Genomic DNA, 17,385 nt, shown 5'->3' on the forward strand with positions numbered 1-17,385 from the left:
GTCATCGTTTTATAAAACGTAAGGGGTAAAACTGTCGTTTTTTATCGCTCGTCGTCGAATATAACATAAGGGGTAACACTGTTGCTTTTTATCGCACATCATGAAAAAATACAGAAGGGGTAACACTGTCACTTTTTATCGGTCGTTGGCAAATAAAACAAGGGGTAACGCTGTAGTTTTTTATTGGTCGTTGTCAAATAAAACATAAGGGGTAACACTGTCGTTTTTTATCGGTTGTTGTTAAATAAAACATAAGGGGTAACACTGTTGCTTTTTATCGCACGACATGAAAAAAGACATAAGGGGTAACACTGTCGTTTTTTATTGCTTGTCATGAAAAAAGACATAAGGGGTAACACTGTCATTTTTTATCGGTTGTCGTCGGACAAAACATAAGGGGTAACACTGTCGCTTTTTATCGCACAACATGAAAAAAGACATAAGGGGTAACACTGTCGCTTTTTATCGGTCGTTAGCAAATTAAACATAAGGGGTAACACTGTCGCTTTTTATCGGTCGTCGTCGGACAAAACATAAGGGGTAACACTGTCGCTTTTTATCGGTCGTTGTCAAATTAAACATAAGGGGTAACACTGTCGCTTTTTATCACACGACATGAAAAAAGACATAAGGGGTAACACTGTTGCTTTTTATCGCACGACATGAAAAAAGACATAAGGGGTAACACTGTCGCTTTTTATCGGTCGTTGTCAAATATAACATTAGGGGTAACACTTGCTTTTTATCGGTCGTCGTCGGACAAAATATAAGGGGTAACACTGTCGCTTTTTATCGGTCGTTGTCAAATATAACATTAGGGGTAACACTGTCGCTTTTTATCGGTCGTCGTCGGACAAAACATAAGGGTTAACACTGTCGCTTTTTATCGCACGACATGAAAAAAGACATAAGGGGTAACACTGTCGTTTTTTATCGGTCGTTGTTAAATAAAACATAAGGGGTAACACTGACGTTTTTTTATTGGTCGTTGGCAAATAAAACATAAGGGGTAACACTGTCGTTTTTTATCGGTCGTTGTCAAATAAAACATAATGGGTAACACTGTTGCTTTTTATCGCACGACATGAAAAAAGACATAAGGGGTAACACTGTCGTTTTTTTATCGGTCGTTGGCAAATAAAACATAAGGGGTAACACTGTCGTTTTTTATTGGTCGTTGTCAAATAAAACATAATGGGTAACACTGTTGCTTTTTATCGCACAACATGAAAAAAGACATAAGGGGTAACACTGTCGTTTTTTATTGCTTGTCATGAAAAAAGACATAAGGGGTAACACTGTCGTTTTTTTATCGGTCGTTGTCAAATTAAACATAAGGGGTAACACTGTCGTTTTTTATCGGTCGTTGTCAAATAAAACATAAGGGGTAACACTGTCGCTTTTTATCGGTCGTTGTCAAATAAAACATAAGGGGTAACACTGTCGCTTTTTATCGGTCGTTGTCAAAAAAAACATAAGGGGTAACACTGTCGCTTTTTATCGGTCGTTGTCAAATAAAACATAAGGGGTAACACTGTCGTTTTTTATCGGTCGTTGTTAAATAAAACATAAGGGGTAACACTGTCATTTTTTATTGCTTGTCATGAAAAAAGACATAAGGGGTAACACTGTCGTTTTTTATCGGTCGTCGTCGGACAAAACACAAAGGGTAACACTGTCGCTTTTTATCACACGACATGAAAAAAGACATAAGGGGTAACACTGTTGCTTTTTATCGCACGACATGAAAAAGGACATAAGGGGTAACACTGTCGCTTTTTATCGGTCGTTGTCAAATATAACATTAGGGGTAACACTTGCTTTTTATCGGTCGTCGTCGGACAAAATATAAGGGGTAACACTGTCGCTTTTTATCGGTCGTTGTCAAATATAACATTAGGGGTAACACTGTCGCTTTTTATCGGTCGTCGTCGGACAAAACATAAGGGTTAACACTGTCGCTTTTTATCGCACGACATGAAAAAAGACATAAGGGGTAACACTGTCGTTTTTTATCGGTCGTTGTTAAATAAAACATAAGGGGTAACACTGACGTTTTTTTATTGGTCGTTGGCAAATAAAACATAAGGGGTAACACTGTCGTTTTTTATCGGTCGTTGTCAAATAAAACATAATGGGTAACACTGTTGCTTTTTATCGCACGACATGAAAAAAGACATAAGGGGTAACACTGTCGCTTTTTATCGGTCGTTGTTAAATAAAACATAAGGGGTAACAGTGTCGTTTTTTTATCGGTCGTTGTCAAATAAAACATAAGGGGCAACACTGTTGTTTTTTATCGGTCGTTGTCAAATAAAACAAGGGGTAACGCTGTCGTTTTTTATCGGTCGTTGTTAAATAAAACATAATGGGTAACACTGTTGCTTTTTATCGCACGACATGAAAAAAGACATAAGGGGTAACGCTGTCGTTTTTTATTGCTTGTCATAAAAAAAAAGACATAAGGGGTAACACTGTCGTTTTTTATCGGTCGTTGTCAGACAAAACATAAGGGGTAACACTGTCGCTTTTTATCGCACGACATGAAAAAAGACATAAGGGGTAACACTGTTGCTTTTTATCGCACGACATGAAAAAAGACATAAGGGGTAACACTGTCGCTTTTTATCGGTCGTTGTCAAATATAACATTAGGGGTAACACTTGCTTTTTATCGGTCGTCGTCGGACAAAATATAAGGGGTAACACTGTCGCTTTTTATCGGTCGTTAGCAAATAAAACACAAGGGGTAACACTGTCGCTTTTTATCGGTCGTCGTCGGACAAAACATAAGGGGTAACACTGTCGCTTTTTATCGGTCGTTGTCAAATAAAACACAAGGGTTAAAACTGTCGCTTTTTATCGGTCATCGTTTTATAAAACGTAAGGGGTAAAACTGTCGTTTTTTATCGCTCGTCGTCGAATATAACATAAGGGGTAACACTGTTGCTTTTTATCGCACATCATGAAAAAATACAGAAGGGGTAACACTGTCACTTTTTATCGGTCGTTGGCAAATAAAACAAGGGGTAACGCTGTAGTTTTTTATTGGTCGTTGTCAAATAAAACATAAGGGGTAACACTGTCGTTTTTTATCGGTTGTTGTTAAATAAAACATAAGGGGTAACACTGTTGCTTTTTATCGCACGACATGAAAAAAGACATAAGGGGTAACACTGTCGTTTTTTATTGCTTGTCATGAAAAAAGACATAAGGGGTAACACTGTCATTTTTTATCGGTTGTCGTCGGACAAAACATAAGGGGTAACACTGTCGCTTTTTATCGCACAACATGAAAAAAGACATAAGGGGTAACACTGTCGCTTTTTATCGGTCGTTAGCAAATTAAACATAAGGGGTAACACTGTCGCTTTTTATCGGTCGTCGTCGGACAAAACATAAGGGGTAACACTGTCGCTTTTTATCGGTCGTTGTCAAATTAAACATAAGGGGTAACACTGTCGCTTTTTATCACACGACATGAAAAAAGACATAAGGGGTAACACTGTTGCTTTTTATCGCACGACATGAAAAAAGACATAAGGGGTAACACTGTCGCTTTTTATCGGTCGTTGTCAAATATAACATTAGGGGTAACACTTGCTTTTTATCGGTCGTCGTCGGACAAAATATAAGGGGTAACACTGTCGCTTTTTATCGGTCGTTGTCAAATATAACATTAGGGGTAACACTGTCGCTTTTTATCGGTCGTCGTCGGACAAAACATAAGGGTTAACACTGTCGCTTTTTATCGCACGACATGAAAAAAGACATAAGGGGTAACACTGTCGTTTTTTATCGGTCGTTGTTAAATAAAACATAAGGGGTAACACTGACGTTTTTTTATTGGTCGTTGGCAAATAAAACATAAGGGGTAACACTGTCGTTTTTTATCGGTCGTTGTCAAATAAAACATAATGGGTAACACTGTTGCTTTTTATCGCACGACATGAAAAAAGACATAAGGGGTAACACTGTCGCTTTTTATCGGTCGTTGTTAAATAAAACATAAGGGGTAACAGTGTCGTTTTTTTATCGGTCGTTGTCAAATAAAACATAAGGGGCAACACTGTTGTTTTTTATCGGTCGTTGTCAAATAAAACAAGGGGTAACGCTGTCGTTTTTATCGGTCGTTGTTAAATAAAACATAATGGGTAACACTGTTGCTTTTTATCGCACGACATGAAAAAAGACATAAGGGGTAACGCTGTCGTTTTTTATTGCTTGTCATAAAAAAAAAGACATAAGGGGTAACACTGTCGTTTTTTATCGGTCGTTGTCAGACAAAACATAAGGGGTAACACTGTCGCTTTTTATCGCACGACATGAAAAAAGACATAAGGGGTAACACTGTTGCTTTTTATCGCACGACATGAAAAAAGACATAAGGGGTAACACTGTCGCTTTTTATCGGTCGTTGTCAAATATAACATTAGGGGTAACACTTGCTTTTTATCGGTCGTCGTCGGACAAAATATAAGGGGTAACACTGTCGCTTTTTATCGGTCGTTAGCAAATAAAACACAAGGGGTAACACTGTCGCTTTTTATCGGTCGTCGTCGGACAAAACATAAGGGGTAACACTGTCGCTTTTTATCGGTCGTTGTCAAATAAAACACAAGGGTTAAAACTGTCGCTTTTTATCGGTCATCGTTTTATAAAACGTAAGGGGTAAAACTGTCGTTTTTTATCGCTCGTCGTCGAATATAACATAAGGGGTAACACTGTTGCTTTTTATCGCACATCATGAAAAAATACAGAAGGGGTAACACTGTCACTTTTTATCGGTCGTTGGCAAATAAAACAAGGGGTAACGCTGTAGTTTTTTATCGGTCGTTGTCAAATAAAACATAAGGGGTAACACTGTCGTTTTTTATCGGTTGTTGTTAAATAAAACATAAGGGGTAACACTGTTGCTTTTTATCGCACGACATGAAAAAAGACATAAGGGGTAACACTGTCGTTTTTTATTGCTTGTCATGAAAAAAGACATAAGGGGTAACACTGTCGTTTTTTATTGCTTGTCATGAAAAAAGACATAAGGGGTAACACTGTCATTTTTTATCGGTTGTCGTCGGACAAAACATAAGGGGTAACACTGTCGCTTTTTATCGCACAACATGAAAAAAGACATAAGGGGTAACACTGTCGCTTTTTATCGGTCGTTAGCAAATTAAACATAAGGGGTAACACTGTCGCTTTTTATCGGTCGTCGTCGGACAAAACATAAGGGGTAACACTGTCGCTTTTTATCGGTCGTTGTCAAATTAAACATAAGGGGTAACACTGTCGCTTTTTATCGGTCATTGTCAAATAAAACATAAGGGGTAAAACTGTCGCTTTTTATCGGTCATCGTTTTATAAAACGTAAGGGGTAAAACTGTCGTTTTTTATCGCTCGTCGTCGAATATAACATAAGGGGTAACACTGTAGCTTTTTATCGCACATCATGAAAAAATACAGAAGGGGTAACACTGTCACTTTTTATCGGTCGTTGGCAAATAAAACATAAGGGGTAACACTGTCGTTTTTTATCGGTCGTTGTCAAATAAAACATAAGGGGTAACGCTGTCGTTTTTTTATCGGTCGTTGGCAAATAAAACATAAAGGGTAACACTGTCGTTTTTTATCGGTCGTTGTCAAATAAAACATAAGGGGAAACACTGTCGCTTTTTATCGCACGACATGAAAAAAGACATAAGGGGTAACACTGTTGCTTTTTATCGGTCATTGTCAAATATAACATAAGGGGTAACGCTGTCGCTTTTTATCGGTCGTTGTCAAATAAAACATAAGGGGTAACGCTGTCGTTTTTTATCGGTCGTTGTCAAATAAAACATAAGGGGTAACGCTGTCGTTTTTTATCGGTCGTTGTCAAATAAAACATAAGGGGTAACGCTGTCGTTTTTTATCGGTCGTTGTCAAATAAAACATAAGGGGTAACACTGTCGCTTTTTATCGGTCGTTGTCAAATAAAACATAAGGGGTAACACTGTTGTTTTTTATCGCACGACATGAAAAAAGACATAAGGGGTAACACTGTCGCTTTTTATCGGTCGTTGTCAAATAAAACATAAGGGGAAACACTGTCGCTTTTTATCGGTCGTTGTCAAATATAACATAAGGGGTAAGGCTGTCGTTTTTTATCGGTCGTTGTCAAATAAAACATAAGGGGTAACGCTGTCGTTTTTTATCGGTCGTTGTCAAATAAAACATAAGGGGTAACGCTGTCGTTTTTTATCGGTCGTTGTCAAATAAAACATAAGGGGTAACACTGTCCCTTTTTATCGGTCGTTGTCAAATAAAACATAAGGGGTAACACTGTTGTTTTTTATCGCACGACATGAAAAAAGACATAAGGGGTAACACTGTCGCTTTTTATCGGTCGTTGTCAAATAAAACATAAGGGGTAACACTGTCGCTTTTTATCGGTCGTTGTCAAATAAAACATAAGGGGTAAAACTGTCGCTTTTTATCGGTCATCGTTTTATAAATGGTAAGGGGTAAAACTGTCGTTTTTTATCGCTCGTCGTCGAATTTAACATAAGGGGTAACACTGTCGCTTTTTATCGCACATCATAAAATAATACAGAAGGGGTAACACTCGTTTTTTATTGGTCACTGTCAAATATAACATAAGGATTGTCGCTTGTTATCCGAGCCAACATAAGGGAAAACCTTTGAAGGGGGAAGGCGGTTGGGTTCTGCTGGTGTTTGAGGAGAACCTTTCCTGGTGGCTGAGTGAGTGGGGACTCAAACCCGAGTCTGCAGAGTCTTAATCTATCACCCTATAATATACCACGGCACCACCAGGACACAGAATTTAACCTCGGAAGTTATACTTAACCTTACAATTTGTAGAATAAATAGATTGTAATGAAGCTAAACATGTAGGTGAGTGACCACCTCTACCACCAGCCGCGGTGGCAGGGTGTTTATATGTGGACTCGATCCTGGGTCAACAGAGTGTTAATCAACTCTCTCACCACTTCACCACCAGGGCACTGAAGTCAATACATATGAAACATGTATTTTATTTTTCGTTTCATTTGACAACGACCAATAAAAAAACAACAGTGTTACCCCTTACGTTTATTTAACGACGACCGATAAAAAGCGGTCGTCACACACACAAAACGTTTTATTTGTTTGTGTGTGTGTGCGTTTGTGTGTGTGTGGCGGGGTTTGTGTCACAACACCACCCCCTGGTGGACATCAACACAGTAGCAGCTTTAATGGACGCCGGCTGGAGCGTGTGTGTGTGTTAGTATATAACCCATCATAACAGTTAGTCTCACACGGGAAGAAAACACTCCCGTATTCTGAGGGTCTCCCGGTTGGTTCCTTGTTAATTAGTTACTTACTAGTGAACTTACTAGTTAACTAGTGAAGTTCTCCCGTTGTTTTGTCACTTCGAGACTACGCGCACACATATGTAAAAAAACTAACTATAACCCTAAAAGTAAAGAGAAAACCCCAAAACCCAACACTAATAGTAAAGCCTAAAACCAATTTTAACATTATTAGCCTTACACGTTATCATTGTGTTTGCGCCACTTAAAATACGTCCCTACATGTGCCAAGACTGTGTTTGCATGGAGTGGATGAAGAAAAGACAAGGAGACGCTCATCGATCACTTTTGTTTCATTAAGAGCCCTGAAGTGGTTTCACAGGTAGAGTTCACAGGCACGTTGCGGCGTGCAATCCGTCTTTAATCACTTTACAAACCACAGGAACAACGGAGAACCCTGCATCAGGGCTCACCCCCCAAACACTTTATAAATGAATAAATGTATAAGTACACTTAAAACAAACCCATATTGTGTCTCAATATGCACTCACAGCATGAGCCAATAATTTATTCCCCAAATATGTATCCCTGATCTGAATAAATCTGCCAAAGCAAGAACTACACACTGATAAATGTCAATAAACATAAACCGCCAATCGTAAACATGTATACGTTGAAACATCTTAAGACGCAACATAGATTCAAAATAAACTCACAATAAGTGAACGTGTCAAAATGGTGGCAGGGTATCCAGAAAACCACGAGGAGAACACCAAAGAACACCTCCAGAGACCACCTCCACCTCCAGAGACCACCCCCCCCCGCCAAAGGTCTCTGGGGCTCAGAGAGCATGCTGTGAGCGGAGCCTCGTCTTCATCGCGTGAAGAAGGGTCCTGGGAGCTTGGTCTGCACCTGGTCCCTCTTGGCCTGCCGCTCCCTGAGGTAGGCCTTCAGCTTGTCCGTGGAGAAGCTGACCAGGGAACCCTCCTGCTGGGAGGGGGCCCGGTGGCCCCGCACCCAGGGGGTCTGCAGGGACTCTGCCGCCGTGGGTCTCCCCCTGCACAGAGGTCAGGGGTCAGGGGTCAGGGGGTCAGGGGTCAGGGGGTCAGGCGTCAGGGGTCAGGGGGTCAGGCGTCAGGGGCCGGGGTTCAGGGGTCAGGGGTCGGGGGTCAGGGGTCAGGGGGTCAGGCGTCAGGGGGTCAGGGGGTCAGGGGTCAGGGGTTCAGGGGTCAGGGGTCGGGGATCAGGGGTCAGGGGGTCAGGCGTCAGGGGCCGGGGTTCAGGGGTCAGGGGTCGGGGGTCAGGCGTCAGGGGTCAGGCGGTCAGAGGTCAGGGGGACAGGGGTCAGGGGTGAGGGGAGGTCGTCCTCTGGGGCTCAGCAGCTCTCGTCGTTAACGTCTTTTATTGGGATCAGTTCAATTCTCGACATGCCTCGGTGCTGTGTGGCGGTTCTATCGTGTTCTGGGTCGAAAACGTCATGTCAGGGTTCTCTGTCGTAAACGTAATGTTGTGGTTTTATCGGGTTCTCGGTCGTAAACATAATGTATTGGTTCTGTCTGGTTCACTTTCGTAAACATTGCATAGCGGTTCTATCGGGTTGTCGGTCGTAAACATCGTGTGGCGGTTCTATTATGTTCTGGATCAAAAACGTCATGTCGGTTCTCTGTCGTAAACGTAATGTTGTGGTCTAATCGGGTTCTCGTCACAAACATTTAGCGGTTCTCGGTCATAAGCATCGTGTGGCGGTTTTATCGGGTTCTCTGTCGTAAACGTACCGTGGCAGCTCTATGGGTTTAACTTGGTGTCGGTTAGGGACGCAGACTTCATGATCATTCATATCACGACCAGCGGGGTGCTCACCAGGCTTTGGGGTTCAGGCTGGTCTTCATGAAGCTGATGGCCCCCTCGGACAGGCCCGGGTAGCAGCGGCTGAACTGGATCTTCCCCTTCCGGATGTTCCTATCCTGCTCCCAGCCCAGCTCCGAGTGGAACGGAGCGTCGGCGCTGAACCTACGAGGAGGAGGAAGGACGAGGAGGAGGAAGGAGCGCTCATTATGGGTTGGGGGGAGAGAGAGAGAGAGAGATGTGGAGAGAAAGCTTTAGAGGTAGGGATGTAGAGAGAGCGAGAGCGATAGAGAGAGCGAGTGCGAAAGAAAGAAAGAAAGAAAGAAAGAAAGAAAGAAAGAAAGAAAGAAAGAAAGAAAGAGTGAGAGAAAAGGGAGAGAGAGCGAGCTGATTCTGTCCTCACATGATGAAGGCCAGGACGCCGATGGCCCAGATGTCCGTCTCCGGTCCGACCCCGTTGCCTTCCAGAATCTCGGGAGCTTTTGGAAGCACAATGTAAACTGACAGACAGACATAACGCATCTTCATAAACACGACATGACATTTTTCTGTTGATACAGAAAAATTAATTGAAACAACGATGATGAGAATGGTGAATGATTGATGAGAGACAAGCAGCTGAGAGTATGTGGCGGGGTTGGTTAGGGTGAGCTAGTTCCTTCCATCCATCCATCGTCAGCGCGTACCTTTGCTGCTGCATTCTGTTGAAGGCCATGACGGCCAGAAAGACGGGATTAGTCCATTAGTGTGTCAGTTTATGTTTCCAAATTTGAATTCCAAATTGTGATTTTTTTCATAAACGTTTATACTTCATGGAAAACATATATACTGTATATAATATTATCTAAAATAATATTCATAAACATGTCAGTATGTCCTTGAGTACGTACCTTTGTTTTCGGCCAGCCCCTGGAAGTGCTCTATGTGGACGGGCTGTCCGGGGGTGAAGGGCTGAGCGGAGCCCAGGTCCACGATCTTCAGCTGGTTCTGCTCGTTCACCAGCATGTTGTCCGACTTCAGGTCCAGGTGGACAACCCAGCGGCCGTGCAGGTAGTCCACCGCGCCCAGGATCTGAACCAGCAACTCGGCCACGTGCTTCTCAGAGTACTGGTCCCTGCGAAGGGAGGTCCGTCAACGCATTGAATATTTTTAATGTTATGTTTCGCGTTTTACGCCTCCTCATAAAGATGAACACAAAGGACACTGATTTAGGCAGGTTGTACATCTGTGTTGTCGGTACTTTCATGGCCCTTTGACTCTTACAAGATGTTCACAGTGCGACATGATGCTGTGTAATGAAACACAACATTCACTAGAAGATACTGTACATCTACCACACTTACCATTTACAATCCTTATTCAAGTAATTTATTCATTTAATGTCATTTAATTTAAAACAAAAACAAAAAAAAGGTTGTACTTAAAAAGTCTACTCATGAACAGGGATGTGTTTATTTATTTATTATAAAAAATAAAAATAATAATAAAAGGTCTTTCTTGACACCGGACGCGTTACCTCCATCGGGGGGGGGGCTCACCTCTGGGCCAGGCTGGGCAGCAGCTCCCTGCCGGGGCACAGCTCCAACACCAGCAGCAGGTAGGCGGGGGTGATGTAGGCGGTGTGCAGCTGCACCAGGTGGCGGTGGTGGAGCCGCCTCAGGATCAGGTACTCCCTCAGCACGCCCTGCCGCTGCTCCGGGCCGTAGGGCGTCAGCTTGGCCGCGCACACGCGCCCGCTCTGGTCGTCACGGCACTGGGTGATGACGCTGAATCGACCCCTGGGGTGAGGGAGGGGGAGGGAGGGAAGGGGGGGAGGAGGAGGAGGAGGGGGAGAGAGGGGAGGAAGGAGGGGGAGAGGGAGAGAGAGGGGGAGAGGGGGAGGGAGAGAGAGGGAGAGAGGGGCAGAGACAGCAGGTGGGAGAGAGGGACAAAGTTGGAGAACTCGTTACTGAGAGATTCTATTTGTAACTACTACCTGTTCTTAATTCGTACTGGACCATGTCCACCGGTTAAACACCACCAACCACACTATTCCAGTTGGTTCCCACAGTGTATGGCATGTGAGGACCCTACCTGTTGATCTCAGAGAGGAAGCTGTAGGTCTTGTGTGAGGGCCGTTCCCCCCCTACGGCCCTCGTCTCTGGGGAGTCCGTCTGGATGAGCGGGAGCTGGACCTCTGGGGAGGAGGCCAGAGTTAGCATTTTCTGTAATATTTTATTAAAATTATTTAATGAAAGTTCCTAAAGTTGAAGTTTAGATAATACATTAATGTATGGGGCCGTATCACTATACAGTCCCTTATATTACTGAATTATCTGTACTTTATCAACTTTCATTTGAAAATAAAAATTATACAAAAGAATATAATAATGTTATCTGTTGTTATTGTTTGCGTGCAGATGCATTGATTGATGGATCATTTCCTAAACCAGCGAGAGGTCAGGGCGACGGGTCCGCGCCCTTGCCTTCGGGGTGCGTTGCCATGACGACGGGGTGCGAGGGGTCGCTGAAGGTGCCGGCCCCCCGCTGGCTGACGACGCCCACCCTGAAGACGTAGGAGGCCCCCCGGGGCAGGTCCTTCACCACCAGGACGTTCTCCGTCACCCCCTCCGAGAGGGACCGCCACTGGGCCCCTGAGCAGACACGCAGGTGGGAGTCACACACTCACATCATCGGATCAGGCCCCCGCTTCAGCAGTGAGGCGGGGGCGTGTTTGAGGTGAAAAGCGAGACAGGAAGGTGGATCTATGACCTGGAAAACACTTGATGGGCATTCATGTCGATTTTGGTGGCGATGAATGTTTTTGTGGTATTTTTTATACTTCGTGTAAGAATCAGAAATTCCTTCTCGTTACTGGCCGCTAAGTGATCTGCAAGCAGCTAGAGCTCACGCATTCATGCTTTCGAGACACTTACAATCATAAAGTGAAGTTTGTTATAATCATAGCAATTATAAAATAAACATACAAATTAAAGAGTTATGGAAGGAGAGACATTTATGCTATTATTAGTTCTTGGACGTCAATTCCTTCCTTCTTCCCGGGAAAACCAGCCCAGTTCAACTATAAAAGATTTTTTAAGTAAAATTAAAACCTGTCCACATATTAGCGACTTAGCAAGGAAAGTAACAACTACTCATGAGCAACCATTCATAATTTTTTTTTAAAAAGATCAGTCTTTGGCGATGTTTTACTCCTTGCCACCCACCGTCCGTGCAGTACTGTACGCAGTAGACCGCCGGGGGGGGGGTCTGGACCTGCTTCCACACCAGGAGCACTCCGCCCCCGTCCAGCTGGACCACGTCCGGCCTGCTGGGCCGAGGCGGTGGCTCTGGAGGGAGGGGGCAGCGTTAGCGAGGGGACGGGGCAGGACTGGTCTGGGGCCAGGTGTAACGGAAGGGGACCACTACCTTTGGTCTTCCTGAAAGCCGGTATCTTGAAGGAGGACAGCAGCTGGGACACTTTGTTCTTAGGGCTCTCGGATCCGGAGGGGCTGCCTTTTTTGGGAGGGGTGGGAGATCCTTTCACGATCGGCCCTTTTACACAAAGACATGACGGACAGAAACGTTAAAACACAACATATACCTAACCTAATAGTAAGGTTGTAAGACAACATCCTTATGAAGTAAAGTCCAGCCACAAATTGTGGTGCAGTAGTATGTGATAAAATATGGGATATGGGATTTGTATTGTTTTCCAATTGTCCTTTCTTTCTGACCAACAGGTGTCTGCTCTTATGGAAGGAGGGGACGACCGTTCATCTTCCACCAGCTCCCCTCCCTTCACTAGTTCACCTCCCCTCCCTTCACTAGTTCGCCTCCCTTCACTAGTTCACCTCCCTTCACTAGTTCACCTCCCCTCCCTTCACTAGTTCACCCCCCCTCCCTTCACTAGTTCACCTCCCCTCCCTTCACTAGTTCACCTCCTTTCACTAGTTCACCCCCCCTCCCTTCACTAGTTCACCTCCTTTCACTAGTTCACCTCCCCTCCCTTCACTAGTTCACCTCCCCTCCCTTCACTAGTTCACCTCCCCTCCCTTCACTAGTTCACCTCCCCTCCCTTCACTAGTTCACCTCCCCTCCCTTCACTAGTTCACCCCCCCTCCCTCAGTGGTTCACCCCCCCTCCCTCAGTGGTTCACCCCCCCTCCCTCAGTGGTTCACCTCACCTCCCTTGGTGAGGTCCTCCTTGCTGGATGATTTGAACAGCTTGGTGAGGCTGGAGGCCGACGCCCTCATCTTCTTCCTCAGGGTCATGGTGGGGGTGTCCGGGGCCATGATCTCCCCCAGGGTGGGGCCCAGCCCGGGGCTCTCCAGCGGGGCGTAGGAGTGGCCCGTCCAGGACTGCCGGCGGAAGATCTTCATCAGGCCCAGCTTGGGGGACCTCCCCGGGGGGATCTTGATCTCCAGGGCCGGGGCCGAGGCGTGCCTCTGGAGCCCCTGGCTGCCCTTCTTGTCCTTGGACCTGGGGGGTCTCTCCGGGGACTGGAGGGACGTCAGGCTGGGGCTGGGGCTGGGCTGAACCCCAGAGGTGGCCCCCGCCCGCTGGATGCTGCCCCGGCTGCCGGCTGCCAGGTCCTGGTGGGAGCGGGTCCGGGGCGGCGGCAGGGGAGCCGCGCCCTTCGGCTTGGCGTCCACCTCGGAGAACCGGAGTGAGCACGGAGCACCGTACCGCTGGCCGGGCCGGAACAGGGCTGCAGAGAGGGCGGGGCCTGGTCTGCTGGAGGACCCGGGGTCCCCGTGCTCCCGGGTGAGGGGCTCGGCCAGGGGACTGTGGGACCCCGTCAGGTTCCCCAACTCCAGGGGCTCCCGATGCATCAAAGGCCCCCTCTCTCCCATCATTGGGCTCCTCTCTCCCATCATTGGGCTCTTCTCCCCCATCAGAGGGCTCCTCTCTCCCATCATTGGGCTCTTCTCCCCCATCAGAGGCCTCCTCTCCCCCATCAGAGGCCTCCTCTCCCCCATCAGAGGGCTCCTCTCCCCCGCCTGGAGCCTGGAGCCGACCAGCGCTCCCCCTAGCAGGAGGTTCCCCTGGACCGGAGCCACGGAGCCTCTCCTTCTGGACGTCCGGCAGGCGACCGGCGGGGCCGGCAGCTTCCTCTGCCCCCCCTCGTCGTCCGTGAACTCCTCCTTCACGCTCCGGCCGCCCTCCTCCTCCTCGGCCGGCCCCGGGCTCCGCTGGGGCGAGGCGGGCGAGCGGCGGGAGCACTCGTCCAGCGAGCGGCTCCTCCGGTGGGGGGCCAGGTTGGCTCGGGACAGGCTGACGCCGCTGTCGAAGGAGCACGCCTTCCGCACGGGCGGCACGTGGGCCGGGGCGCGGCGCGGGCCGCGCCCGGCCTCCGCCTCGTCCTCCACGTACTCGATGAGCGGCTCGCTGAGCCGGCCCGAGTGGCTGCGGCGCAGGGGCCTGCGGCCGCGCTCCTGCTTCTTGGCCTGGAAGCGGTCCCGGAGGGTCATGTGGCGGGCCGAGAGGGGCGAAGGCTGCTGGGAGGAGCTGTGGAAGGTGCTGCGGACCACACTGCCCCGCGGGACGCGGCTGCCGTCGCTGCCCGAGCCCTCCTCGCCCTCGGAGAGGTACAGGGACGGGCTGCTGTCCCGGCTGTGCCGCCGCTCCCTCTGGGGGGTCCGCTGGCAGGACAGCTCCGAGGAGCCCACCGACTGCTTGCTGACGCTCCGGGCCAGCACGCTCCGAGCCAGCTCCCCGTCCTCTTCGTCGTCCTCTCCGTCGCCGAGCGTCTCCTCCTCCTCCTCGTCCTCGTCCTCGTCCTCGTCGTCCTCGGAACCGAAGCGCCGCGCGATGAAGGGCGGCGGGATGCGGGCCCGCTCCGCCGGCGGGTCGTAGCCCTCCTCCTCCTCCTCTTCGTCGTCCTCCTCCTCCTCTTCCTCGGTGGGGCTGGCGTGCCGGAAGAAGTCCCAGGAGTCGGCCTCGTCGTACTCGGAGGAGGAGCCGCTGCTGGGCGAGGAGCTGCTGTGGTCTTGGGGCTCCCGGGGGACCGTGGCGACCGTGTCCCTGAGAGGGGCCCCCAGCAGCTCCGGGAGGGGCCTCAGCGTCAGCACGGAGCCGATGCAGGTCAGCGAGCGCTGGGCACACAGAGGGTCGGAGACAGAGAAATATCAAATGTACAAAAATATACATATTTCATATATATATTATAAATATATTTATTTTCTTAAACGTATTAATAGCTACCTTTTTTTTCATCTAAAATTTCTAAATTACAATTCTATATTTATAAATCCATTTTTTTAATTGAACATTTTTATTGTTCTTACTGAAATACTATGATTTAGTTTACAGGTATTCATTCACTTCTGTCCAAAATGTGGGAGCAGCTTATTGTCCAGAGTGTTGAAGCTGCAGCAGCCGACGACCTACCTGCCATTTCCTCCTGGAGACAAAGGCCTTTAAGCTCCTGGTGTTGATGTCGTCCGTGTCCTCGACTGCGTGCTCATCCTGAAACAGGTTCATGACAGCGGGTGGCTCTGAGCTCTGGCATGACTAAGACTCACTATGCCTACGAACAGCCAGGCGTTACACTCACCAGGAACCACTCATGGCTCAAGCACTCAGGGGCAGTGGGTCTCCTCCTAAAAGGAGAAGGATCACACCAGAAACAATTCATACTTTTATATTCATCGTTTTAGAAAACATATTTACAACAACAAATATGTTTTGCTGTATGGCAACGGTCTACTTGCCCTAAATGTGAATGTAAATGTCTCATTAGGGGACTTAGTCGTGTTCCTTTATAACATGATATCTGATGTTGGGGCTTGGGTCAGGGGGGTGTCATAAATGTTTGGCCTGTTTAGCCCTTTGAGACCGTAGTGGTGATTAAAGGCTATACAAATGATGAATTGAATTGAGTGTATTGGTCTGGGTGTGTGAGCTACAGGTGTCTCAGGGTGTCGTGGGTGGACCGATAAGAAGCTCAGGTACTCAGGCTCCGGTTGGAGGACCAGGCGCAGGAAGTCCTGGGCCTCGGGGCTGCGGCCGGTCAGGTCGGGGGTCCCCCAGTTCAGGGTGCCCTCCCCCACCCGGAGCAGTGTGGCACGGTCCGTCTCCCCGGCGAAGGGGCAGCGGCACGTCAGGCTGTCAACGACACGTCAGGACCCCCCCGTCAGCACGTGGACCAATCCTGTACTACCACTGAGGGGCTGAAGCGCTACGAGGCCTCGCCACGGTTCGAGACGTACGTACCAGAGGAAGGCGATCACACCCAGGGACCTGGCAGAGGGAACACGACAGAGGGTTAGCGCAGAATGAGGACAAAGCAGAAGACGTGGAGTCAACATGTGGCTCAGGAGGTGGAGCGGGTTGGCTGGTAACCGGAAGGTTGCCAGTTCGATCCCCGGCCCCGAGTGTCGAAGTGTCCCTGAGCAAGACACCTCACCCTAACTGCTCCGGATGAGCTTGCATGGCTGATACCGCCATCGGTGTGTGAATGTGTGAATCCTGGGCACTGTTTTGTTGCTGAGTGCTGCTGGCTACCCCCAACACCCCTGTTTGCATCTGCCTATGCGCTGATATCTCATCCGTCTAAGTACACGGAGACACCATCTCATCCAGATCTGCATCTAACGCGTGACCTCGTGGATCACCTCTAGATCATCGGTCAGACCCACCACACGTCCGTTGCCCCGGTGACGGGCTCCTGGTGGACGATCTCCGGGGCCACGAACTCTGGCGTCCCGAACTTGCTGTACTGGTGTCGGGACGCGTCCATCTCCTGGCTGAAGCCGAAGTCGCAGATCTTGATCTCGTCTCGCGGCGGGTACACCATCAGGATGTTATCGGGCTGGGAACAGGCACAGAGGATAGTGAGGAGATATGGTGGTGCAGTCTGACCATGAGATCACAGAGGAGCCAGACATCACCGTTATGCTCCATATCTCCTCCAAGAGACAATGAGGAGGTATGGAGCGGTGATGTCTGACCATGAGGCCATGGAGGACCTAGATGATCTCCAGACGTCTGGCTCACCTTGAGGTCCAGGTGCAGAATGTTCATGCTGTGGATGTGAGCGACACCCTCCAGGATCTGCTGGAGGTACGACTGAACCTGAGGAAACCAAACGGCATCGGTGACGTTTCAATGTCGTCATACAAAGCGGATCAGGTAAAGGATGATATGTGACACACATGTCTGCCTACCTCTCTCTCTGTGACTGATGCCTTGAGCAGCAGATAGTCCAGAAGTCCATAAGGACAGCAGCTGTAATGTGGTTAGGGACTGAACGCTCATTAATTGAT

The 17,385-nt window shown here is 47.9% G+C and overlaps 1 protein-coding gene across 1 annotated transcript in view; it reads right to left on the reverse strand.

The window, feature by feature from the left end:
- Nucleotides 1-8,164: 8,164 nt before the first annotated feature.
- obscna (obscurin, cytoskeletal calmodulin and titin-interacting RhoGEF a) overlaps nucleotides 8,165-17,385 on the reverse strand; it is a gene marked incomplete at both ends in the record, with an annotated part of 69,067 nt that continues 59,846 nt past the window's right edge. The window contains 17 exons of the mRNA XM_079739291.1: nucleotides 8,165-8,348; nucleotides 9,152-9,301; nucleotides 9,540-9,636; nucleotides 10,027-10,250; nucleotides 10,675-10,914; nucleotides 11,210-11,312; nucleotides 11,602-11,769; nucleotides 12,343-12,465; nucleotides 12,545-12,670; nucleotides 13,302-15,213; nucleotides 15,509-15,586; nucleotides 15,675-15,720; nucleotides 16,073-16,225; nucleotides 16,334-16,360; nucleotides 16,759-16,931; nucleotides 17,117-17,194; nucleotides 17,287-17,347. Of these exons, the coding sequence (XP_079595417.1) occupies nucleotides 8,165-8,348; nucleotides 9,152-9,301; nucleotides 9,540-9,636; nucleotides 10,027-10,250; nucleotides 10,675-10,914; nucleotides 11,210-11,312; nucleotides 11,602-11,769; nucleotides 12,343-12,465; nucleotides 12,545-12,670; nucleotides 13,302-15,213; nucleotides 15,509-15,586; nucleotides 15,675-15,720; nucleotides 16,073-16,225; nucleotides 16,334-16,360; nucleotides 16,759-16,931; nucleotides 17,117-17,194; nucleotides 17,287-17,347 (3,943 nt within the window). The remainder of the gene's footprint in view (nucleotides 8,349-9,151; nucleotides 9,302-9,539; nucleotides 9,637-10,026; nucleotides 10,251-10,674; nucleotides 10,915-11,209; nucleotides 11,313-11,601; nucleotides 11,770-12,342; nucleotides 12,466-12,544; nucleotides 12,671-13,301; nucleotides 15,214-15,508; nucleotides 15,587-15,674; nucleotides 15,721-16,072; nucleotides 16,226-16,333; nucleotides 16,361-16,758; nucleotides 16,932-17,116; nucleotides 17,195-17,286; nucleotides 17,348-17,385) is intronic.

The sequence above is a fragment of the Pollachius pollachius genome (assembly GCF_949987615.1).
Source record: "Pollachius pollachius genome assembly, chromosome: 7".
In the NCBI taxonomy this organism is placed as follows: Eukaryota; Metazoa; Chordata; class Actinopteri; order Gadiformes; family Gadidae; genus Pollachius; species Pollachius pollachius.